The following is a 27,006-nucleotide window of genomic DNA, read 5'->3' as shown; positions in this document are numbered from 1 at the left end:
ATTACAGTGGCCTCAAAATCACACCTGAGTTTTCCTTAGGGATTTGGCCCTTAAGAGACTATGGTCCTAACCCATGCACATACTTGTAGTACCAAGTAGACTCTGGATAAAAACCAAACAAACATACGAAATTGGGAGGAAATGGTAAATAAGGGTTAGGGAAGGAATCGGAGGGGAGGGAATGGTGAACAGACTTGATTAAAGCACATTCGTTGTATGTATGGAATTCTCAAATAGTAAAAATAAACAAATGAATAAATCAAGGCAGAAAATAGCTAAGGGCTAATAGGCTAATGGGAAGGTATGAACTCCTGTTTTAGATTTTCCTTGATTTTTAAGTTTTTATTTTGGCTCAGGAACTAGCTGAGGATGGCCTTGAACTTCTGATCCTATTGTCTCCACCATCTGAGTACTGGGATCTTAAGTTTGTTACTATTACTATGCTCAATGTGTTTCTGAGGATGAAACCTGGGGCTTTGTACATGCTACTGATAAGTACTCTTCCAACTGCACTACATCCTTAGTCCATTTTCTCAGTTTAATTATTAGCTTAACCAGGTTGTACAAGCTCACAGAGAAATATAGTGGACATTTGGCAGAAGTCATGCCTACCTGCACTGCTTTGTGCTCAAGTGTGGAGTGGATGGGTTTCTTTTAACTTGTTAACTGAATAAATGACCAATATATTAGGCACGTAGTTGCTGTATAAGCATGTGGTGGACACTGGATTTACAGTTGTTTTGGAATGTTGTGGATACCATTCTGCAGGTATTTCTGGGTTAATGGGCAGGTCAGCTTGTCTGTGCCAACAGGGGTACGAGCTCCTCACATGTACTTACTCTGTTATAGTTTGAATAGGTAGTATGTTAATCCAAGTGATGCATCTTAAAGTTGCTTCTTATTCAGAATATAGTTTTCAAAAGTAGGAGATTTACTTATGTATTTTGCTCTTTTTAAAGCCCTCATGTTGTTATCCTAGTACTTGGGAAACTGTAGGATGATGTTGAGTTTGAGGCTGAAAGACCCCTGGGGGAGACTCCCACTTAAATCTCGGGAGGACGTACACCCAAGGAATCACGAGAGACCACATCTTGATGTAATTACAAGAGGTATATTTTAATTTCAGGACGCCCTGGTTCGGCACCACAGTTATCTCACGCAGGAGATAATGGAGCCGACGACGAGGCTTCAAAGTTAGGGGTTTTTATAGGGAAAAGGTCTGAGGGAACAAAGGAATCAGTGTGGTCATACATGATTGGCTAGTTCAAATATTAACTATTACGTGCAGAACAGAGTGGAAAATTCTTAAGGTTGGTGTTAATCTGAGTCAACAGAGCATCTGACCTTAAACCATATCTGAGAGGACCAGATGGTCCATTACTTAGTGTCTGCCAGGCATATCTTTGCATGCCTGGGCCTTGGACATGTCCTCGTTTGCCTAGACATGTTTTCCTCTATGTTTATAGTTTTATGTCTTCTTGACCTGCCAGCTCTTATGATATCTAACAACTTGTTTGCTCTTTCCCAGGCCTATGTGGCCAGTTTGTGATGGATTCTTAGGCCCATAACTTTTCTTCCTAGTTAGCACAGGTTTAAAGCTTTAATTTTTCCTTACAAGGCCAGCTTTGGCAACGTTGAAATCCTGTCTCTAACCAACCAAAGAAGTGGGCTGGGCTGTTCAGAAACTAATAAAAGCAAGTATTAAAAGGAAATAAGTGCATTTTCAGTGGATGAATAAATAGCTTTGTTGTGAGTCATCACTGAAGTGGTGCAAAGAACAGCCTTCATTCAGGATTTTGCGACACACTAGCAATGTTCTGACTCATTGAGACAGATAGGAGATCTATCCAAGGAGAGGTGGGATTTTTGTTTGCTTTTTTTTTTTTTTTTTGAGACAGAGTTTTTCTGTATAGCTATGGCTGTCCTGGAATTTGCTTTGTAGACCAGGCTGCCCTCCAACTCAGACATTCACCTCCTTCTTTTTCCTGAGTGCTGGGATTAAAGGTGTTTGCCACAACACCTGGCCCAAGTGTAGGTAGAAACCACTTTGTATTGTGTAGAACCCACAGAGTAGGGATGAAAGGAACGCTCTAAGGTTCCAGCTTCTGGGGAATGATGGTAGGGATATTGGTATTAAAGCCAATAGTGACCTGCTCAGATTTGTAACTGCTCCTGCTTCCTTTCTGAGTCAGCTACTGCCTAGATCCTCTGCTCTGCACAGGAGCTGCAGGGTGCTGACACTCAGTAGTGGATCAGAATAACACAGCACTTAACTGCCACCTTTGGGGAGCCAGCTCTTCCACAGAAATGATTTCTCTGCTAATCCCTTAAGAACTATAACTTTGAAAATGACTTTCACTCCTCTGCTATGTCATGTTTGAGTAAAGCAATGGAGATATAGATACCTTGAGAAATGTTGTTAATTTAATGTTGTTCCCACATTAAATGAACTGGTGTATTTTGAGTTTTCTGTGTCTGCTTTGTCTTCTGTTTTGGCTTTTCTGAAGTCAGTTGTGGTTCTTTATGTTAATGTCTGTGGTGATTTGAATAGGAATGACTACCATAGACTCATATTTGAATGCTTAGTTATTAGGAAGTGGCACTACTTGAGAAGGATTAGGAGGTGTGGCCTTGGTGGAGGAAGTGTGTCACTGGAGGTGAGCTTTGAGGTTTCAAAAGCACAAGCCAGATCCAGTGTTTCTCTCTCTCTCTCTCTTACTGCTCCCTGTGGATCTGGATGTAGGAATTGTGTGCTGCCATGCTCCCCACCATGCTGATAATGGACTAAACCTCTGAACTGTAAGCCAGCCTCAATGAAATGTTTTCCTTTGGTCATAGTGCCAGTGGAACAGTATCTAAAACAATGTCTAGTGATACTTTTTTTTCAGTCCTCATTTTCTCCATTTATTGCTCCTTATATGTATACTAAAAGCAATAAATGTATGTATGTGTGTGTGTGTGTGTGTTTGTATACACCAGGGTGAAAAAATATTGGTGATCAAACTCATATGGTAGGGAAACATTCTGCCACTGAGCTATTTTCCTAACATTTTTTTTAAGGTAGAGTCATAGTTAGGGTTTCCATTGCTGTGAAGAAACACCATAACCAAGGCAACTCTTTTTTTTTTTTTTTTTTTTTTTTTTTTGATATTTTCTTTATTTACATGTAACTTTCTCCATTCCCGGTTTCCCCTTCAAAAAACAAACAAACAAACAAAAACAAATCCCTGTTGCCTCCCACCTCCCCATGCCTGTCACCCCGCCCTCTCCTACTTTCTGGCCCTGGCATTCCCCTACACTGGGGCACAGAACCTTCACAAGGCTGAGGCCCTCTCCTCCTATTGCTGATCCAAGGCAACTCTTACAAAGGCAACCATTTAATTGAGGCTGGCTTACAGACTTAGTAGTTTAGTCCACTATCATCATAGCAAGAAGCATGACAGCGTCCAGGCAAACATGGTGCTGGAGAAGGAGCTGAGTTTTTTGCATCTTGGTCTGAAGGCAATCAGGAGAGACTTCTGCAGTCAACCAGGAAGAGACTTTTTTTCTGTACTGGGTGGAGCTTGAGCATAGGACCTCAAGGCCCACCCTGACAAAAGCACACCTAATAGTGCCACTTCCCAGGCCAAGCATATTCAAACCACCACAGATGGCATATCAACATATGTCAATTCTGAGTAATAGCTTATGGTACATTCCTATAAAGCAAGGATTTGAATGTATGGGAGTTAGGTATTCCCTTCTGTATTATAAAATGGACCAAGAGCATACAGTTTTATACTGCTGCTTAGTCTAGAGAGCATTGAGATAGATGAGTACTGCTGCTTAGTCTAGAGAGCACTGAGATAGATGAGTACTGCTGCTTAGTCTAGAGAGCACTGAGATAGATGAGTACTGCTGCTTAGTCTAGAGAGCACTGAGATAGATGAGTACTGCTGCTTAGTCTAGAGAGCACTGAGATAGATGAGTACTGCTGCTTAGTCTAGAGAGCACTGAGATAGATGAGTACTGCTGCTTAGTCTAGAGAGCACTGAGATAGATGAGTACTGCTGCTTAGTCTAGAGAGCATCAAACAGAGTACTGTTCTAGCACTATGAGTTGACATATCTACAGTAGTTCGGCTTCCCTTTGTAAAATGACCAAGGTAATATGCTTTTCATCTGCTTAGTTAATAATTCCAAAGGGCTGTCACTGTGTCTGCAGTGTTGAGGGCCTAAGGTAAAACTTGGTATGTATTCAGAGTAGTAAGTATAAACGGTTTCAAAAAAGTAGTTTAATTTGGTTCATAATAAAGGTGCCATTGGCCTAACTTTGAAGGGAAGCTGTGTATCTTGTAGGCTGTTAGTATTGAAGCTTTTCAAGTAACACTTTACTGTGGAGGAGGTTTTTAAAAAGTAAGGTACTATATTTTGTTGGTATACATCTTTTCCAAGAAGGAGCTGATTTGAAACATGTCACATATTACACAGCTGTGAAATTTCACTAGGGAAAAACACCTATCTTTGATGAATGGTGTAGGTATGAATTGCCATTTTAGAAGAATGAGACAAAGTTAATTTCTTCAGTGTGAAATGGATAGTTACTGGCAGTGAGGTGGAAAGTGAGGCTCTAGGCCAGCTGCCGGCATGGCTGTAGCAGGCTAGCATAGGGCTGTATCCTTGTCTCACAGCTTGTCTGGCGCCAGTGACTCGGCCTGCTCCTTTTGGGGATCAGACTTGGGTTCCTAAGAGCTTTGTTGAAGAGGTGTGGAGAGGAGTCTAAAGGTTTGTTTTCAGATGGAGGGCTATGGGAAATGTCATAGAGCCGAGCACTTGGGAGGCCAGAGGGAAGCATCCTGATGACTTGCTCCTGTCAGGCAGAGGCAGATGGTAATGCAGAATGCGGTGATTGAATGGTCTCTGTGGGTTTTGGTGTTTCCTGGAAGTTGGGTGTGGAAGTCTCTTCAGGTAAACGGTGAAGGAAAGTGGACACCTGAGGCTGGATAGCATGGAGCTTCTGCTGCTTTAGCATGTACAGGTCAAGGAGCATGAGGCCCATTGCATCCTCTTTGGAGAGGCAGGTGTGGAATGTGCAGAGTTGCTGAATTAGGTGTGGTTTCCCCAGGGGAACACAAATAAACTCAGATAGGCTAGAGGGTGTTGAGGAAGTTTACAGGGAGGTCATGAAGATTATAGATCTGTAGCTAAGTTTGAGTCTACTGGAATGTAGTCTGGACTCTGGAACTTTTTAGGAAGAAACCAGTTACTGTATTATGACTGCCATTCCCTACCAGTCAGCACTGGTGGGCCCCTTGAAGACCTATGTAATGCAGAGGGCGGCAGGGTTGCTATCTTTAGCAAATTGATTATTCTGTAAGTGTCACTCATTGAGTTATCTGAGCCTTAGCATACATGTTAGCCCCAGCTTGAATATGAGTAGGGCATGAGCTTTTCCATTGCAGAATTTCAGTCAGCTCCTTTCCCTGTTCATGTGGCCCCCACATCTGATGGTGGGTAGTGGGTGGATGGAGACACATTTCTTTCCTAGGTTGGAGGGCAGTTGTGGAAATTTCTGCCAGCAGTCTGATGTGTGGTCACACTAGGGCTGTTTGCCCATGGTGGTGCCATCATGATTGTAAAGGATGGAGGATTTTGATGTCTGTCCAGTGGTTGCCTCTCAGGTGCCAGCCTTCTAGAAACCAGAAGTGGACAGGGCAAGTTCTTCACATGCTGGGGCAAAGTACTCAGCTCTTTTCTTGGCTTGCTCTCAGTCAAGAGTTCCTGTATGCTAGAGAGTTGTGATAACACCCCATTCTGAAGAATTTTTGTGGGTTTGTCCTTTTGAAACAGTCTCACTTGTATGTCACCTAGGCAGAACTGTACTTAATTATGTAGCACAGGCTAGCTTCAAACTTTTGCTAACCCTCCTGCTCCATCTTTTGAATTATGGGACAAACTGTCATGCCTAATTCCATTCTGAACTTTAAAAACGTCCCTTTAAAAACGGCATTTTATTTTCAGTCTTTCTTCCTTGCCTAAGCATGGAACCCATGGGTCCTTGACACCATCTTGTTATTCCCTTAGCCTTCTCAGTGAGAGGCAGAATCAAGTAAGTGGACCTTGCTTTAGAGTATTCCTTACCAATTTGTGGATAGCATCTGTTTCTGTCTGAGGAAAGTTGTAGTGAATGTTTTACACATACATAGTGTGCATGCATGTCGATAGACACACTGTGCTCGACCACCTCTGAGAGGTTTTCTCATGGTGTCTGGGGCTTATTTCTACTTGTGGCTCAATTTCAGCATACACAATTCAGTATTGGGTAGGTAGAAGTAGCCCTATCCTCAAGTTGGGATTCATTTTGGTCAGCTTCCTTGTTTTGGGGATGAAGGCCTTTCTCAGGCCCTGGAACAGTCACTGCTGACCCAGAACTGGGCACAAGTCTCCACCTGTCCCACTCTGCTGTGTGGTGCCACTAGTGACTTATCTCTGTTTATTCAAGCAGGGGTGATTTTTGTTTTTGACATTTGAGGCTTTTGCTAATCTGTTAATATTTAAAAGTAAAAAAAAAAAACTTGTAGTATGCTCTAGTGGCTTCACTTTATCTCTCTAATGAATAAATCTTGTAGTATACTCTAGTGGCTTCACTTTATCTCTCTAATGAATAAATCTTGCATGCACTGTATTAAGATACTTATTCTGTATCTTGTGCATGTGTATATGTGTGACATGAGAGGGCATGCACACGTGTCTGGAGGTCACCTTGAGATTCAGTTCTCTCCTTCCATTATATGGGTTCTGGAAATCAAATTCAGGCTGTCAGGGTTGGTGGCAAGCACCTTTTCTCTTCCCAGCCCTCTCATCAGCCCAAGCATTATATTATGTTAAAAGTTGTTATAAAGTATAATTTATAATACTTCAAAAATAGAACCTTCAAAAATTTTATATATAAAAATGAATTCATAATATCTGCTCTTGAGATGTTGGTCACTGTTAATTGACAGTCAGTATCTTGGGTCCAGAAAATAAATGGAAATTTAAATAATTAAAAACCAAGGGAGGTCACTTCTCACCAAGTTCAAACAATACATTTATTTCCACTTTCTTTAAAATTATCAATATAACTAAAAATATTCTAAACTACTTTAGAATAAAATAAAATACTCTGTATAATGTTTTTAAGTCAGAAGGACCAGATTTCAAGAAACACCAGATGGATCCTTGATATTGCAAGAATGCCATTATAGTATGAATTTTTTTTGGGCTGAGGGAAGTCACTTTTCACTAAGTTTAAACAATATATTTGCTGCCAGTTTCTTTAAAATTATTGATATAATTAAAAGTATTCTAAACTTACAATGTTTTTAAGTCAGAAAGACAAGATTTCAAGAAAGCAAATAAGTATTGATATTTTATATTACACGAATGACATTATTGTTTGAACCCTTTTGGTTTTTCTGGACAATTTCTCTGTGTAGCCCTAACTGCCCTGGAACTTGCTCTTGTAGATCAGGCTGGCCTTGAACTCAGATATGCCTGCCTCTGCTTCCTGAGTGCTGGGATTAAAGGTGTGTACCATCACTGCCTGAAGCTTAGTATTTTAACTTTTTTTTTTTGTTTTGTTTTTTTTGAGACAGGGTTTCTCTGTGTAACCCTGGCTGTCCTGGATCTCACTCTGTAGACCAGGCTGGCCTTGAACTCTGAAATCCACCTGCCTCTGCCTCCCAAGTGCTGGGATTAAAGGCGTGTGCTGCCACCCCCAGGCAGTGTTTTAACTTTTTAGAAATAATTTTAAATAGATTTGTGTTCTTAAACTGATGTTTGTGAGCTGCTGTTTGTGTTCTGGGAACCAAACCTTGGTCCTCTTCAAGAGCAACAAGTTCTCTTAAGTGCTGAGCCATCTCTCCAGCTCTGTGTACATTTCTTTTAAAATATTTTTGAGATTATAATTAAAATATATCATTTCCCCTTCTTTTTCCTCCAAATCTTCTTAGGTACCTTTCTTTGTTCTCCTTCAAACTCATGACATCTTTTTTTTTATTAAATATTATATGCATATATTTTACATCCAAAAAACAACTCCCAAAAGATGTTAAGGGGATTAGGGAATTTGCTATGAGATTGTTCTCCTTGTAGTGTCGGAAGCTATAACCATAAGTCTCATCAACATGACTGCCTAAACATGAGCTGAACAAGGACAGCAATAGACATGCTAAAGTGGACAGGGGAAAAACCACATTCTTTTGAAAGATGGATTATATGTGCTAGAACACAGAAGCCTGTGTTCTAATAGGGGATGTCCTGTACAATTGTGTTTCTACGTAGGGACTGCTTACTGTCTGTAAACACCAGATCTACGGCTCCACAGATACAAAATTGTTCTTTTGTAGGAATTTAAATTAAAAAAAAAAGGGAAGGCAACCTGGTAGTTGGTTTTTGAGATGATGCCAGAAAAGCACACTGCATTAGCATTTCATGGTCCAGCATTTTCCACATCATATATTTTTTTTTCTTAGCTGTGAAATTTCAGCAGATTGTTATGCAAAACAGTTTTGTGTCTCTGTGTGACTGGGAAGACAGCTGTTAGTCCTAATGAGGAGTGCTAGCATTACAGTCTTTCCGTTGATTGAGACCCACGGAGGGAGCAGAATGTTCCAGATCAGGCAGTGGTGTGTGGTGAGAAGGTACCACACTGTCAGCTGGAAGTACATGCTCGGCTGCTCTCCACGACAAGATAAATGAGTTTTGCTGGAGTTTGGCAGAGTCGGAAGCTTTTCCAGTGAGTGGTTGTAGTTCACCAGCCTCCCTGTGGGACCCATGGTCCAAGGGTGCCTTTAAAACTACTGCCTTTAGCCAGGTTTTTCTTTTGATGTCCTACAATACCTGTCAGGATCGTGATTTATTAAGAACCTAATGTCTTCTAGCATTTCATTAACATAGGGTCAGATGATCTTTTGTTGAGTTTTTTTCCCCTTTGTATTAATTGAGCAAGATGCTAGCTGAAATTTAACTTAGCCAAAACCTCCTGGAATGTACTGCAAACAGAAGTCAGTGGATATCTTTACCTCATGCTCTTCAAATCTTTGGCAGTATAAAAAGGTTTTTAAATGTTCCTGTAACCTTTGCCACACCTCATTTAAAGTCAGGCCCTATGATATTTATTTAAGTAAAGGATATAATGGGAGGAGAGGCCCTTGGCCCTATGAAGGTTCTATGCCCCAGTGTAGGGGAATGCCAGGGCCAATAAGTGGGAGAGGGTGGGGTGGCAGGCATGGGGAGGGGGGAGGAGGGAGGGAACAGGGGTTTGTTCTTGCTGTTTTTGTTTGTTTGTTTTTTGGGGAAAACTGGGAAAGGAGAAATCATATGACATGTAAATAAAGAAAGTATCTAATAAAAAAATAAATACAACCCCCCCAAAAACAAAACAAAACAAAACAAACAAACAAAAAGAGAATATATGGGGTTAGAGAGATGGCTCAGCAGTTTACAACACTGTCTCCTCTTCTAGGGGACCTGGTTTCAGTTCTCAGCACTCACATGGCAGCTCACAGCTGTCTGTAATACTAGTTCTAGGAGATCGAACACCCTCACACAGACAAAACACCAATGCTGTAAAATATAAATAATCATCAGATAATACAGAGAGGTCAATCATAATTTACAGGTTTGTCTATATGTCCGTTTCTCCGGGTATCATATATTTCTGTGTATTATGTGTTGTTTATGCCCCATCCAGATGTAGTGCAGTGTTTCTAACCCAGGTGGTTTTGCAAGTCATTGATTGTCGCATGTAGGGAGGAGGTACCTACTAGTATCAGATGAGTGGGGGGAGGGAGGAAGGCTGCTGTACTTCTCAGTGTCCAGCATATCCACCGTCAAACAGTAATCCCACCCAGTGCTAGTTCTTGTTGAATAATTGGCACAGGCAAAATTGTGTTGCTGATGCCAGTGCCATGGCAAAGCCTGTCCTGCATAAGGCAAGATGTATTAATATGAAAATAGCTTTACAAACCCAGTCTTCATCCTGGGTGTGCTCTTGGGCCTCTGTGGTGTGCCGTAGTTTATTGTCAGGTCTTCTTGAAAGCCTTTTGGTTCTTAGTAGCTACACTGGTGGTGGTGTTTAAAAATCCTTGATTAATGTAGTAGAATTTAGACTTAATTAGAACTTAGCTGTGCCTGTTCAAATTAATAGTTTTCATAAATTGGACCTAGTGACTGATTAAATTCCTATAAAGAGCCTAAATAGAACATAAAATCGTATCTTAGTACAGATTGTGGGACAGGACCAATTATCATTTAAATTGTAATTTCTGAGTTCCAAGCAGTTAATGTGTAAATTTAGGATACAGAAACAAAGCTTTTGTTTTTGCAAATTAATGATTTGTGGGGATAAGAAGACATCATAACCAAGCTTACCTGATTGTCACCTTGTAGGGTCACATGTAAGTGGTGAACCTTCACATAGGAGTGCCTGGGTTTCGTATTGGTGGGAGACAGCTGTAGAGGTGAGGATGGAGTTTTGAGAGGCCTGCATTGGCATCTCTGGATCTGCTGATTTGGGCATTTGGAATCAGGCAGTGTTGTGCTTTGTGTACTAATCCTGGGGAGAGTGGGTATTAAAACATTAGCATCGTGTGCAGCCCATAAGGTACCAGGCAGGAAGCAAGACCTGCAAAGACCTACTATAGAGATGCATGGTGAAATGGAGACTCACCTACATGAAGTCAGAACAGTAGCATTCCCTGGAAGTATTCCTACATGGTGTGCTAGGTTGCATTTTAAAGGATGGACTATCAGTCCTTAGTTCCTGGGAAGTAGGCTTGTATCATAGTTGCTTACAGAACTTTCCAGTGAAGAGAGGTAATTGTGTTGAGGTGTTTCTCCTTCAGGTGCCATTTTATCATTTCAGTCCTTTCTCAATAAGAGGTTGGTGACTTTGGCTTGAAAGGAAGGGCTGCATCACACGTTAACCCAGCAGGCCACGGCCACTTCTAACCGAGACAGCTTTCCTAGTGACTGGTGGAGGTGGTGGTGTGTGCACACACTTTGAGGCTACAGATCAACATTCTAGTATCTTCGTCACTCATTTGCTCTTCACCTTAGTTTTTGAGACCAATTCTTTCACTGAATCTGGAGTCTACAGATTTCAGAAGATTTGGTGGCTACCAAGTTCCAGGAATTGTTCAGTCTCTACACCCTCAACCCTAGGATCACATGCTGTCATGCCTGGCTTTTTATATGGGATCTGGGGATTGAACTTGGGACCTAGTGCTTTTTGTGGCAAGTATTTTACTGATAGAGCTATCTCATGGATATATCTTATTTAGAAAAAAATGTCAATTGAATTTTGCCATTTGTGAATTACCCAGTGTTTTCCATAACTCGTGTGTTTTAATTGAATTGGAAGTTACAATTGGAATAGATCTTTATTTAATTCATCCCACCAGACCTAAATATATAGACATTTGGCAGGCTGTTTAGTCTATATTTTTCTAGTAATGTCTGGCTGGGCTGTCTGAGGATGATAGGACAGAGTAGACAGAGTGCATTTTCCTCCTCTATTGGCACATAAAGCAGGGGTCTTTATTTAACGTATTTACAAGGAGAATTTAAGAAATAGGGACAGGCTTACAGAATAGAGGACACTGTAAGCTTGCACATCTTCAACCGCCTTGCCCTCTGTTGCTCCCCCTGGATGCAAAACTTTGTGTAGCATGTATTGTGAGAGGGAGTTTGGTACATCCTGAACTCTAACTACTGATGTGTCTAACCTTTACCTGTAGCACTGTGACCTCTGCTGTGTTTACTGTGGGAGACAACGTCGTTTCAGGCAGTGATGACCGCACAGTAAAAGTCTGGGATTTAAAAAATATGAGATCTCCAATTGCGACAATTCGTACAGACTCTGCCATTAATAGGTAAGGGTTGATTGTAATTTATTGTCTTTTTTGGGGAGAATTTCACCTCCTGGGAAAATATATTTTATTAATTCTCTTATGTGATTTCAGTATCTGTAACTACTTAAACTTACTCAGTGTATAGTAAGTTAGTGTAATAGGACAAGAGTCAGAAAAGTCCTTTGGTAGCCAGATGTTTTAGAGCTTCATTAACTTACTGAGAGGCTCCTTCTGCTGTTGGACTGTGTGACTGTATTGTACATATGTGTGGAGTCACTTGTGATCTGGCAGTTAAGTGTGCCTTCATCTCTTGTCCAGTGTCATAGGCAGACTTCCCCTGTGGTTTACTCATTTAGTTTGTCTTGAAATGTGAATTATTTTCTGTAAATTCAAAATACTACACTGTCAGGTTTATACAAACTTGTTTCTATGTCTCCTTTGTAGGATCAATGTATGTGTTGGCCAAAAAATCATAGCCCTCCCCCATGACAACCGGCAAGTGCGATTGTTTGATATGTCGGGAGTGAGACTGGCACGGCTTCCCCGGAGCAGCCGACAGGTATTGGTTACAGTGTGTTCATTATGAACAGCAAAGGAGAATTTGCAGTTCCGTGTTTTACATCAATGGTGCCTCAGAGAAATACAAACAGGCCACAATAAAACATTTAGAACACATAAAAATTAACTTTTGCATGTGTTTTATGAGATGATGAGCTAGTCATAGATTGGTGGGAATACCTGGAGATGGGATACCTACCTCTACCTCCAACCAGAGAAGCATCTTCCTATGGTGAGGTATCACTAGAAGTAAAAGCTCGATTTTCCTCATAAGTTAGGGAATTGTTCCTTGCTACCATCAGATGTGAGATACAGGAGTTTGGTGGGTGCATTTGTCTGTTCTGTTCAGCTCACCTCATAGTGCCTGCATTCATGGCTCCAGTTCAGCCGAGCAGAATCAGAATGTGTCCAAGGAACACCTAGCCCTGGGCCCTTAAAGCAGGCCCTTGGATGACTTCTTAATGCTCTGTGAAGTGGGGGCTGGGGCCTCAGCTTATACTGTGTGGGTTAGGAGCTGGGGCCTCAGCTTATACTGTGTGGGTTAGGGGCTGGGGCCTCAGTTTATACTATGAGGGTTAGGGCCTGGTGCCTCAGCTTGTAGTATGTGAGTTGATAAGTAGTGGAGGCAGAGTTCTTTTCTTTTAGCTGTGTGTTTAACTGAGATCCCAAAGCACAGTATTTTAGTTGGGGTTACCATTGTTGTGATGAAACACCAAGACCAAACCAACTTGCGGAGGAAAGGATTTATTTGGGTTATACTTCCATATCACTGTTGAGCATTGAAGGAAGTCAGGACAGGAATTCAAGCAGGATAGGAACCTAGTGACAGGAGCTGATGTTGAGGCCATGAAGGGTTCCTGCCTCCTGGCTTGCTCCTCAGGACTTGTTCAGCTCAGGTTTCTCACAGAACCTAGGACAACCAGCTGAGGGATGAAACCACCCAAAACATGCTGGAGTACTCCAGATCAATCACTAATTAAGATAATTAGCTGTATCTTATAGATACATTTTTCTCAATTGAGGTTTCCTTTTTTCAGATGATTCTTGTCAAACTTTATGTCAAGTTGGCATAAAACTAGCCAGGACACTGATCATACTGCATTTCTTCCCTGAATGCCACTGTAAGGTCTGATGAATCAACCAGTACAGTCTGTTAATGGATCTGTTCCCTGGTCCCTTCAGCTCAATTGTCTGTTTGCACATACACACATCCTTTGAGCATTGCTTGTGTACTTTACAACATTCATCTGCTGCTGCCTATTGGCTGCATTTCTTTTGATTCCTCCATGTTGATATGATCCCCAGTTCATCACGTAATACTTCAGAGTATAGTTCACAAGCCAGCTCTGTACCAGCTCTGCAAACACTGAGCACTAGGATGAGTTTGGAGAGGCAGTGTGTAGAGTACCCATGGTGGGGTATTAGCTACCAACACAACACCCCTTTCTCTCTGAGTGGCACGCGAGTTCCCAAGCATGGCAGTCCTTCCAGCAGCAGCATCTCAGCCACTCTGTTACCATTCACAATGATACGCTGCCTAGGTTAATGTGATCTTTTGGTTCTTTGAGTGCACACTGTAGGGAGATGCTCATCAAAGCAGAGTAAAAACATTTCACATTCCTATAAGTTCATGAAGTGCCTGCCCACCAAAGGTTTTACTTTTTTTTTTCATTTAATTATTTTAATTATTTATATCCCAAATCTTGTCTCCCCGCCTCCCCCAGAGTTCTTTACTCCATCCCCTCTTCCCTTTACCTCTGAGAGGGTATTTCTTCCCCCCCCATCCCCCGCTGGAATCCCCTTTCCTGGCCTATCAAGTCTCTACAGGATTAGGCACATCCTCTCCCACTGAGAGACCAGACAAAGCAGTCCTCTGCTACATATGTGCCTGGGGCCTCAGACCAACCCATGTATGCTCTTTGGTTGGTGGCTTAGTCTCTGGGAGCTTCCAGGGATTAGGGTTAGTTGATATTATTGATCTTCCTATGGGGTTGCCATCTCCTTCAGCTCTTTCAATCTTTCCTTTAACTTTTTCATAGGGGTCCTTGACCAGAGTCCAATGTTTGACTATAAGTTTCTGCATTTATCTCAATCAGGTACTAGTAGGGCCTCTCACAGGACAAGCCATGCTAGGCTCCTGTCTGCAAGCACAACATGGCATCAACAATAATGTCAGGGTTTGGTGCCCGCCCATGCAATGGATCCCAAGTTGGGCTGGTCTCTGATTAGCCATTTCTTCAGTCTCTGTTCCATTTTTGTTACTGCATTTCTTTTAGACAGCAACAGTTCTGGGTCAAATATTTTGCAGGTAGGTGGGTGGCCCCAATCCTGCCACTGGGGGCCCTGTTTCATTACTGGAGGTGGTCTCTTCAGGTTCTGTTTCCCCACTGTTAGGCATTTTGGGTAAGGTCCTAGGAGCCTCTCACATACCAGGTCTCTGGGATTTTCTAGAGGATTCCCCATACCTTCTATCCCCCCATCCCCTGGCAGCTGCACATTTCTATTCATACTCCTGGCCCTCTTTGCTTCTGTCTTGACTTTCCCCTCATACCTGTTCCTGCCCCCGCTTTTCCCCTTTCCCTCTGACCCTCCACCCAGGTCCCTCCCTCTTCCTACCTTCCATGATTATTTTGTTCCCCCTTATAAGTGGGATTTAAGCATTCTCACTTGGACCTAACTTCTTGTTTAACTTCTTAGGGTCTGTGGAGTGTATTATGAGTATTCTGTATTTTTTAGCTACTATACCATGCATGTCCTTTTGGGTCTGGGCTATCTCACTCTGGTTGATATTTTCTAGTTCCATCCATTTGCCTGCAAAATTCATGATGTTGTAATTTTTAATAGCTGAATAATATTCTATTGTATAAATGAACCACATTTTCTGTATCCATTATTTGATTGAGGGACATCTGGGTTCCAGTTTATGGCTATTACAAATAAGGCTGCTATGAAAATAGTGGACCACATGACCTTGTGGTATGGTGGAGCTTCTTTTCTGTATATTCCCAGGAGCGGTATAGCTGGGTCTTCAGGTAGAACTGTTTCCAATTTTCTGAGGAACTGCCAGATTGATTTCCAAAGTGGTTGTACAAGTTTGCAATCCCATCAGCAGTGGAGAAGTGCTCCCCTTTCTCCACATCCTCTCCAACTTCTGCTGTTTTTTGAGTTTTTGATCTTAGCCATTCTGTGGTTGGTGTGAAGTGAAATCTTAGGGTCCTTTTGATTTGTATTTCCCTGATTACTAAGGATGTTGAACATTTCTTTAAGTGGTTCTCAGCCATTCAAGATTCCTCTGTTGTGAATTCTCTGTCTAGCTCTGCACACCATTTTTTAATTGGTTTATTTGGTCTTTTGGAGTCTAACTTAATGAGTTTTGGATATTAGTCCATAGTATAGGACTAATATAAGGACATAAGTAGTGAAGATCTTTTCCCAATCTGTAGGCAGTTGTTTTGTAATCTGACCAAAATCAGGAATAAGACATGGCTGCCCACTCTCCCTGTCTATTCAAGTGTATCTTCCTATACTTGAAGTTCTAGCTAGAGCAATAACACAACAAAAGGATTTCAAGGGGGTACAAGTTGGAAAGGAGACGTCAAGTATCACTACTTACAGATGATATGATAGTAAACTATAAGCAACCTCCAAAATTCTGCCAGGGAACTCCTACAGCTGATAAACAACTCTAGCAAAGTGGCTGGATATAAAATTAACTCAAACAAATCAGTAGCCTTCCTTTATACAAATAATAAATGGGCTGAGAAAGAAATTAGGGAAACGACACCCTTCACAATTGCCAGAAATAATATAAAATATTTTGGTTTAATTCTAACCTGAATGACAAGAACTTCAAGTCCCTGTAGAACAAAATTGAAGAAGACCTCAGAAGATGGAAAGATCTCCCATGCTCATAGATTGGTAGGATTAACATAGCGAAAATGGCCATCTTATCAAAAGCAATCTACAGATTCAATGCAGTCCCCATCAGAATTCCAATACAAGTCTTCAAAGACATGGAAAGACCAATTCTCAACTTTCATGTAGAAAAACAAAAAAACCCAGGATAACGAAAACAATTCTTAACAATAAAAAGGACCTCTGGGGAATCGCTATCCCTGACCTCAAGCAATACTACAGAGCCATTGTGATAAAAAAACCACATGGTATTGGTACAGAGACAGACAGGTAGATCAGTGCAATTGAGTTGAAGACCCAGAAATAAAACCACACACCAATGGACATTTGAATCTTTGACAAAGAAGCCAAAACCATACAGTGGGAAAAAAAGCATCTTTAAGAAATGGTGCTGGATGGGCTAGTGAGATGGCTCAGCGGGGAAGAGCACTGACTGCTCTTCGGAAGGTCATGAGTTCAAATCCCAGCAACCACATGGTGGCTCACAACCACCCATAATGAGATCTGACGCCCTCTTCTGGTGTGTCTGAAGACAGCTACAGTGTATTTACATATAATAAATAAATAAATCTTTAAAAAAAAGAAATGGTGCTGGTCTAAGTGGCTGTCTGAATGTAGAGGAATGCAAATTTATCTGTATTTATCACCCTGCACAAAGCTCAATTTCACTTGGATCAAGGACCTCAACATAAAACCAGATATACTAAATCCAGTAGAAGAGAAAGTGGGAAATAGCCTTAAACCAAAGTTTTAATCATACATTCAGCATGATGGACTACTCATGTGTGTCCCAAAGTTACTATTGCTATATAAAGAATGCCTTTGTGATGAGACTGCTAACAGTCTGATGATTTGTTTTTCCTCAAGAAAGTAAGGAGTTCTTAGTTGATCTTTGTGCTCCTAGTTCTGTGTAGAAAAGTCCATGTAGAATTAGCTGTAAAATAGTCAGGTTTTCTGGAATTATAGATTTTTTGGGGGGCCTGGGTTTATTCTTTCTTATAGCAGTATGTGAAATACGTTTATTTTAAGATTAGTGAATAATATAACTTCATTTTAGACCTATAATACTTCTTCAGATAAGTGTAATTTTAGTATCATAGCCTTACAGTAGACAGTGCTGGCACCCTCTTGGAGCTGCTTTCACCTGACTAGTTTTAAAAACAGAAAACCAAAACAGAGCTTGTATGGGAAGCTAGTTTTCTTCACTAACAGGTTTTGAACCCGGAGTTCTTACTTCTGCCAAGTATTTGTTCTACCACTGAGTCACACTCCCAGCTCTCTAAATTTTACTGCCAGACAGCTGGACAGTGTTGTATTAAGTTGCCTGGGCTGGCATCACCTTGGAACCTTCTCCCTGAGCCCACTAAAGTAGCTAGATTACAGATATGCATGCCACGTGTCCAGTGACAAGGACAGCAACTTTACAGTGTTTTATTTTGTGGTTAGTTGTAGGATGCATGCTATGAGGACTGTTAAGAGCTGCAGGGTCAGATATGATGGGATCGTGTGTGGGCAGATTCCCCAGGCTTTAATGAGAGAATGCCTGTTGTGACTATCAACTCTGTGTTGGTGGATCATCCCTTCCATGGGTACTTGATGCTGTGTCCACATGATATGTGGACATTCCCCTTTCCTCTTCAGCGAGCCTTGTCAAACAAATGTGGTTCTCAGCTCCTCCCTTCGTAGCTCTGAGCTAAATGGCCATTTCCTTTCACCCATTTGTCCAGTACCTATTTTCAGTATTCTGTGAAAATACCCTACATTTCTTTTTAAGTAGTTCCTGTTCTAAGGCATGGTTTTATTGCCAACTAGTGGATGTAGATGTGATTTCTTCCTTTTCATTAAAAAACAAAAGCCAAACTCTTAGCAGAGAATCAGTGAAAGACACCTTCAAAATAGACCTGCCACACAGGTTTTTTTAATTTTTAATTTTTTTTATAGTTTTTGCAGCATGATTGAGTTCCCTGCATGTATAAATATTATTTATATTGAATGTTTTTACAGTAGAACACCTTGTCCTGCCCTTGCTGAGTAGTTCTTTTACTTGATAAATACCTGTCAGTTTCACTCAATCCTTATGCTTTGTTGTATAATAACTGTAGCATATTAAAGCTATCACATTAATTTATGGGTGTGTAGTGTATAGACATTCTAAGTGTTGGGCATTATTTAACTGCCCAAATATCTGTACCACCCAGTGTATCACACTGTAAGTTTTGTAAACTATTTTGTAGTAATTTCCTCCAACATTTTGTTATTTAATTAGAAATCCTGAGGGTTCTAGAATCTAGACAAAAAGTAATTTCTTATTTTTGTTTCATCTTGTATCATGTATATATATTTTTTAGTTTTTTTTTATTATTGGAACTATTTACGAAATGATATGTTCTTTCAGTGAATTTGGTTTAGTGTGTCTGAAAATATGTCTTCTAGCTTCATTTGTTCGTTTAAAAATTTCAAAGTGACCATCCTTGTGTGTATGACTATAAGCTTCCTCATTTTCTCAAAAGACTAGTCATGACTTTTGGTATGAGTTCACCTCATTCACTCAGCCATTCCAATGGTACACATTGCTCTACCAGCTTGGTTCTGAAAGCCTCTTGCCATGTGTAGTAGGTTTTGGCTCCCTTGAGTTACATATGTATTGAGTGTTCGCTATAACATTATTCATTTAAAGAATGTAGCTCTGGTAGCTAGCATGGTGCGAGTGTTAAATTTTGTTTCAGAAATAATGCATTAATTTTGTTTTGTGTGTTCCTTCCTAGGGTCACAGACGAATGGTGTGTTGCTCAGCGTGGAGTGAAGACCACCCCATATGTAATCTATTTACATGTGGGTTTGATAGGCAAGCTATTGGGTGGAACATCAATATTCCTGCATTGTTACAAGAAAAATAAGTCACTGATGTTCCTTAGCTCAAAGTTTGCCATGGACTTTTGATTCATGCAGGCTCTTCTGCATATTAATCAGCCATTATAGTGAGAGTTTGACCCTGGGAAGGGTGCCTTGTATATGTTCTTTTCACATTGTGCCCAGCTTGCATGAAGTGTACAGAGAGATGTGTGATTCTGTTTTTTAGTTTTGTCTTGTGTATATTGGCATCCTCTGGTCAGTAGAAGTGAAGCTCACCTCCCATGTAGCATACAAAATGCTTTGAGTTGTTGAAGCTGACAGATGAGCAGTAGGGCATTACATTACATTGTATGAATCAAATGTGAACTGTGTAGCTGTTGTGAGGCATAGTGAATCTGTTACATTGTCTGGAGTAACTATACATAACTACCTTGTCCTGGGAAGACTGCAGAGCTCATTTGCATTGGCTAGCAAGAGGCAGGACTGACAGAGATCTCATACTTGGTTTATGTGAAGTTGTAGAATGTGCTGTTGTGTAATTCCATTTCAACTCTTGACTTCTGTTCCAGTTCTGTAAAAGTAACCTGGATTTGCAATGTTTGTGCAGAATTTCTTTTGAGAAGAAAATGTTTCTGCTATTTTATAGAAAATGATTTCAATCTCTTGAGGTCTCATACAAGCAAATTTTAAAATACGATTATTCTAATCACTGATTTTAGACATTAAACAGAATTCAAAGCACTTTAATTTATAGCTGTGGTTATAAACAGTTTTTAGAAGTTTCAAATGATTTATCCATTGAATGTGACTTGACCTTTATACAAAGGCCCTGCTACCTGAAGACAAAATATTATTTATTTTCTACATCTTTGGTTTTCATATTTCTAAATGGGTTCACTTCCTTGGTGGTGTTTGAGAGCCAAGAATGCAAATAAATGAGCACTACCTCAAAATAAATATTGGGAAGCCTTTGGAGTCTCACTGCTGCATGGGTAAAGCACTGATTTAAAGTTGGAATATTGAATTCAAGGTAGAAAACAAGAAAGACAACCATACCGTGTATTCCTTGAAGGTGAGGGGCTCTCTAGGCAGCCTGGGAAGGGGACAGCCATGGCAGATAGTTCATAGGCAACCAGAAGCGCTTGTCTTGAACAGCTTAGATACCTCTCGGGCGCCAGTCCTTCTACTGCACGAGTGAGCCTTTTGTCCTTACCTTCTAGAGATCACTGTTTGTCTGGTGTTTGTAAGTTTGTGTTTCTTACAGAGTTACAGTTTTGATAAAGAGACATCTCAGTTACTGCCCCTCGTACATACTGCCCATCGGAGCATGACCATTTAGGGAGAAGCAGAGGTGATATTACATATACATTTTGCTTACCTCACCTCCCACCCCTCCCCCACCCCTCTTTGGGTGGCCTAGGAGGGCACCTGAACTAGTAAGTGGTAGGAAGTTTGGTGTAAGATGTATAATGTGCATAGAACATTTGGGTGGCACTTTCCAGGAGTGAGAACTTGGTTATTGACATCTTTGACTTGGCACCAAAGTTGCTGATCTTAGGAACTTTTTATCTGACTCGTTTAGAGAGATTCTTTGAGTAATTTTGTTTTTTCAACTTAAAAAGAAAAAGAAGTTGTATTTTTAAAGTCTGACCATTTCTGATCACAAGTCTCACCATGGTGTATTTGAGAGATGAGTCAGGCTGGTCATTGTAGTTGATTAAAATGTTAAGAGCCAGCTCTGGCTGTCTTGAATGTATTTTGCTTGATGGTAGAGTACTGTGTGATAATGTTCCTGGTGGCCTGCTTTATTTTTTATAGCCACACAGGGCTTCCATATCCCCTCCATGCCACTCTATTCACAGAGTTGTTAATGTCAGTGGAAAGCCATGTTCTTATGTTCTTTGCATCTTAGTCTGAAAATCTAGGTAGAGTTAGGAACATTGAAAAAATGTATGCAAATACAAACAGCAAAATCAAACATGAGACCCACCAGACACAATTTTGGAGCTTTAAAGTCTTTATTGGTAATCATCGACTTGTATACAGACTAGTGACCTTCACTGCCAATGGCTGCTTATTTTCTTTGGCTAACTGGAGGGACCAGCCTCTGACATAGAAATGAGGCTCCCCATTCATTTCCACGAGGGCAGAAGACCCTAATGGTGCTCGATGAGAGCGCTCAGGAGCAGGATGTGACTTATATTAACTGCTGTTGTCATCTGTTCTCAACCCATTCTGCTGTGACCTCAGTGCTATCTTCAAGAGTCTATGGCTGCACCGGCTTGAGCATGAATGTTTGTGGGCCTTGTGCATGTGGCTAAGGATAAGTCATGCTATCAGCCACAACCAATCTTACATTAGAAATAGTGTTTGGAATTAGGAACACTATTATGTGCTGGAGTGTCCAGAATTTCATTTAATAATGGAGGGGAAATATGTGGTTACTAGATGTGCATTAATACAAAATTTCCCAAGAGATTTGTTGGACAGAATATCCCTGCCCCAACTGTAACTGAAGCATACCAATTTCTGTAGAGTCAAAAAAGCTTTGTACATATTTGAGAATCTGAAGACTATGTAAATCATTTGTTACTTAAATCTGTGAAAAAAGGTTTTATTTTGTTTTGTTTTTTGAGGGAAAAGTGCATTTATAAGTGTTCTGTGGAATCAGTTATCTTTACTGTATTGATGTAACTGTTTGTAAATGTTCAGTGTCTTCATTGAAATACGAAGTTCATTAAAACACTTGTGTTCCATAATTCCTATTATAAAGATTTGTGTTATCGGGAGTCTTGTGTTTTACTCCTCCCCTCATGTGTTACTTTGTGAAGCACTGTTGAGTTATAGAAATATCATAGCTGTCCGGAAATTGAGTGAATTGCTTATAATGCCTGTTTGAAAAATTTTTATCTTAGACTTAAAACCCAGTTATATTTTTTATCCTTTTGTTTTGCAATGGAAAGCCTAGCATTGCTGATAGTCTACCAGACTCTTCCCATAGCATAAGAACCAGAGATTTTGGTTTTTGCCAATAACTTAGGATTTAAAAAAAAAAAACTTTCAAAACTGAGAACATCTCAATTATGCACAAAGAGCACTGGGCCATGTTATGGAAAGGAACTGAAAATGAAGTCATGAAGGTTGCAGGGTTTTAAATTTAGCTTCATTAAGGTAGCTTGTGTTAAGCAGCTTTGGTCAAAATGACAGTAGATTGCAGGGATCCTTGGCATGCTGAGCATTCTGTGTGAAAGAAATGATATAACAGTATTTTAGGGACTCATGACCTGTGACTCTAGATAGAGGCATTCAGTAGCTCTATCACATCATTTAGCTGAGAAACCTTTGTTAAGGCAACGTTTAACCAAAACCTAAATGTTATAAGTAGATAGGAAGTTGCAGGACCATTTCCTGTAGGTAGGTTGCATGCAGAGGTGGTTAGAAGGACCTTGGCGTGATGCAGGTACTTACCACAGTGTGCCAGTGAGGTGAGTGGCCTGGGATGAGGTACCGTCTCATTCAAAGGCCTTGGTATGAAGTGTGGATTTCATTCCCCATCTATTGCTTCTTCACGGGGATGAGATTGAAGCTTATTTTTGGGCTAACACAGGTAACTTCTTGCAGGAAGGAAGCACTACTTCAGCCAAAATCCAGAATGTATCTGAAGAACTGTCTATTCTAGCTTTGTGAGCGCATTCGTCAGGGTCTCTAAGATGTTTAAGACACTGATGGTAAGGACTCTCCCTTTAAAACAATACATTAGGGAATTTCAATCATGTGAGACATTTAAGTTAGTGTTACCAAATTAATTTGACCTCTTTACTCACAGATACTTTGTCACCACCACTTAGCACTGTCACTACAGTGTTGCCACTGTGCCCACGCCTCAGCCACAGGCACACACTAGGTAGGAGCACTCCCTTTTCTATGGCCAATCAGGATTCTCCCTTGTACTTTTGGACTGAGAATTGGTTGAGCCAGTTTCTCTCTTAAGTAAACTGTAAAGCTCCAGGAGTTATTAGTGATCCTGCTCTTAATCTGAGTGAAAAACAACAGGGAGTGTTTCGAAGTGTGTTCTCAGCAAGAAGATACATGTGAAGAATGAATGTGAAATAAGTTAGGGAGGAAATGGTTTAAAAAACGAGCAGAAGGCTCCAGCAGTCTGAATGATGTTACTGGCTTATTAACTTTCTCTAATTGGGACATTGAGTTAGTGATAGCAGTATTTTTAAATTGGTAAATATAAATTTCTCAAGTAGACTCACTTAAAAATAAAAACACTAAAAAAACACATTGTGGGCTCCAATGTGGCTCAGTAGTTAATAGTGTTTGCTGCTCTTTTAGAAGACTAGAATTTGGTTTCCAGTATCCATATCTGGCAGCTCTCAACTATCTGTAACTCCAGCTCCAGTGGATCTAATATACTCTTCTGGACTCCTTGGACAAGCACACACACACACACACACACAACAATTAAAATAATAGAAAGTGGTTACTCAGTTCATCAGTAACTATCAAAGGTAGTGTTAAAGGAAAGACACTAGTGTGTGTGTTTGTGCTTATATGACTGAATATGTCAAAAAGAGCAGTCAATAAAAATTCATTAACCATGTTATAAATGATTAAGAAAATTACATTAAAAGTAAAGGGTTTTTTGCTTATTTTAAGTAAAATAATGGGTTTCATTCATTGCAAGACATTATAAATACAAGTGAAGCGAAAAGCAGTAGTCACAACATAAGAGTACTGTGTAGGATGCTAAATCAAAGTTGTATATGTTGATAGGAGAACTGGAAACTGGGCAGCAGGTAAGAATGGGAATATTGGACAACTAATAAGATGGGAGGACCAGTGAACAGGAGTGAGGTCAGTCCTTAGACTGAAGGGTCTGCTAAGGATATTGACTACTAGAACTTTTACATATTGTTGGCTGGGATAGGAAATACTGCAGTGACTTTGGAAAATCATATGCTACAGTGTTTATCTCCATAATCTAGCAATTACAAGGTGAAAACATCTGTGGGGCAGGCATATAAAAGTGATGGTAAGTCTATACAGTGGTCACGAGGCTCACTCACTAACTGCTTTTACCTGCTGAGCCATCTCGCTGCTCCCATCCTTAAGGATGGTAAGAACACAAATCTTGGTGTTTCAGTTTTTCATAATTCATAACAAATGTAATATTCCTTAAGTCTATCATAACAGTACATAATTAAGAGTACTTTTTAAAATTAAAAAGAAAATGTATACTATTTCAAATGTGTGTGAAGTGAATGTTGATATCCAACCACATTTTATTCACTTCCGATATTTGTTCTTTCTTTATTTATGAACATCTCATCTTCAGTCACTCAATTTGTGCATATTCCATAAGAGGCTATGAAGCCAATTTTGTGTTCTTGAAAAAATGGTCACTAAGGAAATTATACAAAGGCAGTATGCTATATACTGTGTCAGAATTGGGTTGTCTTCAAATACATTTTACAACTCCGCGTGTCCAAGCAGGAAATATAATAAGGATTTCATTTACCAGGTGTGAACATAAAACAACAAAGTAGTTTTCTTATGTTGCTCTTATGCTGAGACCAAATATCATTTCAGATCTGGGAGGCAGTCCAAGAACTGTGTTGAGCAGAGATGCATATTTATTCTTTCAGTTTGTGTTTTGGGAAAACAGCATCTTCGGGATAGGTGGGGGATGTTCTGCAGTATTGAACCATTTTCTCCCACACATATGCTTTACATGTTCTCTGATTCCAAAATTGATTCTCCAATAATATGAAAACCTACTTGCAGCAGAGCTGGGGTGTAACAACTCAGGGATATAGTGCTTGGGTTTCGTCCTTAGCCCTGAAGAACAGCAAAATATTCAGTTGGTAAATGCATTTTTCTCCTGTAACCAATTCTTGTTAGATAGAGCTAGATTCACTTCCCCTCCATTTTTCAACAGCTGTGTTGTGCTGGTGTTGACACATGGCACTAAAGTGTTAAAGTGCTGAGCGTGATGAGTTTTACTGTATATGTTTGCCCATCAGTACACCTCCTACTCCCCTTACCCACCACTATGCTCTCCACTCCCCTTCCTTTCCCTCCTTCATCTCTAACTCCATCTCCCTTTCCCTCTGTCTTGCTGTGTAGACCAGGGTTCAATCTGAGCTCATAATCTTGCATACTAGGATTGCAGTTGTAATATAGGGTTCAATGCCTGTGCTGTCAAAATCTAATTTGCCTACTATTTCTTCAAATATTTCATCTGATCCTGTTCCTTGTTTTCCAGTGGCCCCAGTAATCAGTGGACTCTTCATATTTTCTTTTAGTCCTCTTTCTCCTTATGTGTTATTTTTCATAATTTTTCATTTGTTTCTTCATAAATATTTTATTCTTTGTTTAAAAAAAGTTTTATATTTACTCAGGCATCATGGTACATGCCTTTGGTCCCAGCACTAGGAAGGCAGAGGCAGAAGGATCTCTGTTTTTGAGGCTAGCCTGGTCTACATGGCCAATTCAAGGACAGCCAAGGCTACATAGTGAGATCCTGTCTCAAAAACCGTTTTCTTTCCCCCCCTTCTCTCTCTGTCTCTCTCTGTCTCCTTTTTCTCTCTTCCTTCCTTCCTTCCTTCCTTCCTTCCTTCCTTCCTTCCTTCCTTCCTTCCTTCCTTCCTTCCTTCCTTCCTTCTTCTTCTCTCTCTCTCTCTCTCTCTCTCTCTCTCTCTCTCTCTCTCTCTCTCTCTCTCTTTCTTTCTTTCTTTCTTTCTTTCTTTCTTTCTTTTGTATATTCCATGGCATGTATGTGGAGGTCAGAGGACAACTTAATGAGAGTCTTTTCTTCTGTGTGGGTTCTGGGCCTAGAACTCATGTCAGACATGGAAGAAAGCATTTCTAACTATTGAACCATCTTGCTGGGCCAATTTTGGATTTTTAAATTGACACATAAAATATATATGTGAAACTGACACTATATATAATATAATATACACGCATACACACACAAACATATGGAGTACCATGTGATGTTTGGATACAGGGATATATATGTATATATATGTACATATATATGTATGTAGATATATCCATATATATCCATATATATACCCATATATATATGGATATACATGTTTATAGGCTCTGTGTATATGTATATATATATATATATGTGTATACATATACATACATGTATATATATATATGTGATATATCCTAATATATATTCCCATATATGTGTGAAGTGCCATGTGATATTTGGATACAAAGATACATTGTATAATATTCAAATTGGGTAAATATATCTCTTCAAACATTTCTTGCTGATAATCCTAGTTTTTAGCTCTATATAGATTTTGGTTACCTACAGTCACTCTGCTCTGCAGCAGAACTGACATAACCAACCTACTTAATTATAACAGTACCATTGACTGGCTCTCCTCATCACTTCCTTCCCTCTTCGCTGCCCAGCTTCTAGTCACTGCCCTTCTACTACTCAACTTCTAGAAGACCAATCTTTTTATATCCCACATGTGGGGGGAAATTGCGTGCTATTTACCTTTCTGCACTTGCCATGTCTCACTGGATTCTATTCACACTGATGCAGATAACAAGATTTTTATCTCTTTCGATGGCTAAAAAGAATTCATGTGTCTGTGTGTGACTATATATGTATGTGTGTCTGCCACTGTGTCTGTGTGTTTATGTGTGTATCCCTGTGGGTGTGTCCCTCCCCCTCTCTCCCTCCCTCTCTCCCCTCTCTCCCTCCTTCCTTCTCTCTCCCTCCCTCTCTCCCCCTCTCTCCCTCTCTCCCCCTCTCTCTCTCT

The 27,006-nt window shown here is 40.3% G+C and overlaps 1 protein-coding gene across 3 annotated transcripts in view; it reads left to right on the top strand.

The window, feature by feature from the left end:
* Window positions 1–21,990, top strand: part of Wdr37 (WD repeat domain 37) — a 68,713-nt gene extending 46,723 nt beyond the window's left edge. For all 3 annotated transcript variants that reach the window (XM_031359764.1, XM_031359763.1, XM_031359765.1), the window contains 3 exons: window positions 11,762–11,896; window positions 12,320–12,434; window positions 19,114–21,990. In XM_031359764.1, the coding sequence (XP_031215624.1) occupies window positions 11,762–11,896; window positions 12,320–12,434; window positions 19,114–19,245 (382 nt within the window). In that variant the 3' untranslated portion in view covers window positions 19,246–21,990. The remainder of the gene's footprint in view (window positions 1–11,761; window positions 11,897–12,319; window positions 12,435–19,113) is intronic.
* Window positions 21,991–27,006: the final 5,016 nt, after the last annotated feature.

This window comes from Mastomys coucha, unplaced genomic scaffold, assembly GCF_008632895.1.
Source record: "Mastomys coucha isolate ucsf_1 unplaced genomic scaffold, UCSF_Mcou_1 pScaffold7, whole genome shotgun sequence".
Lineage (NCBI taxonomy): Eukaryota > Metazoa > Chordata > Mammalia > Rodentia > Muridae > Mastomys > Mastomys coucha.
The sequence above is the reverse complement of the archived record's forward strand: the minus strand, read 5'-3'. Positions and strand labels throughout refer to the sequence as shown.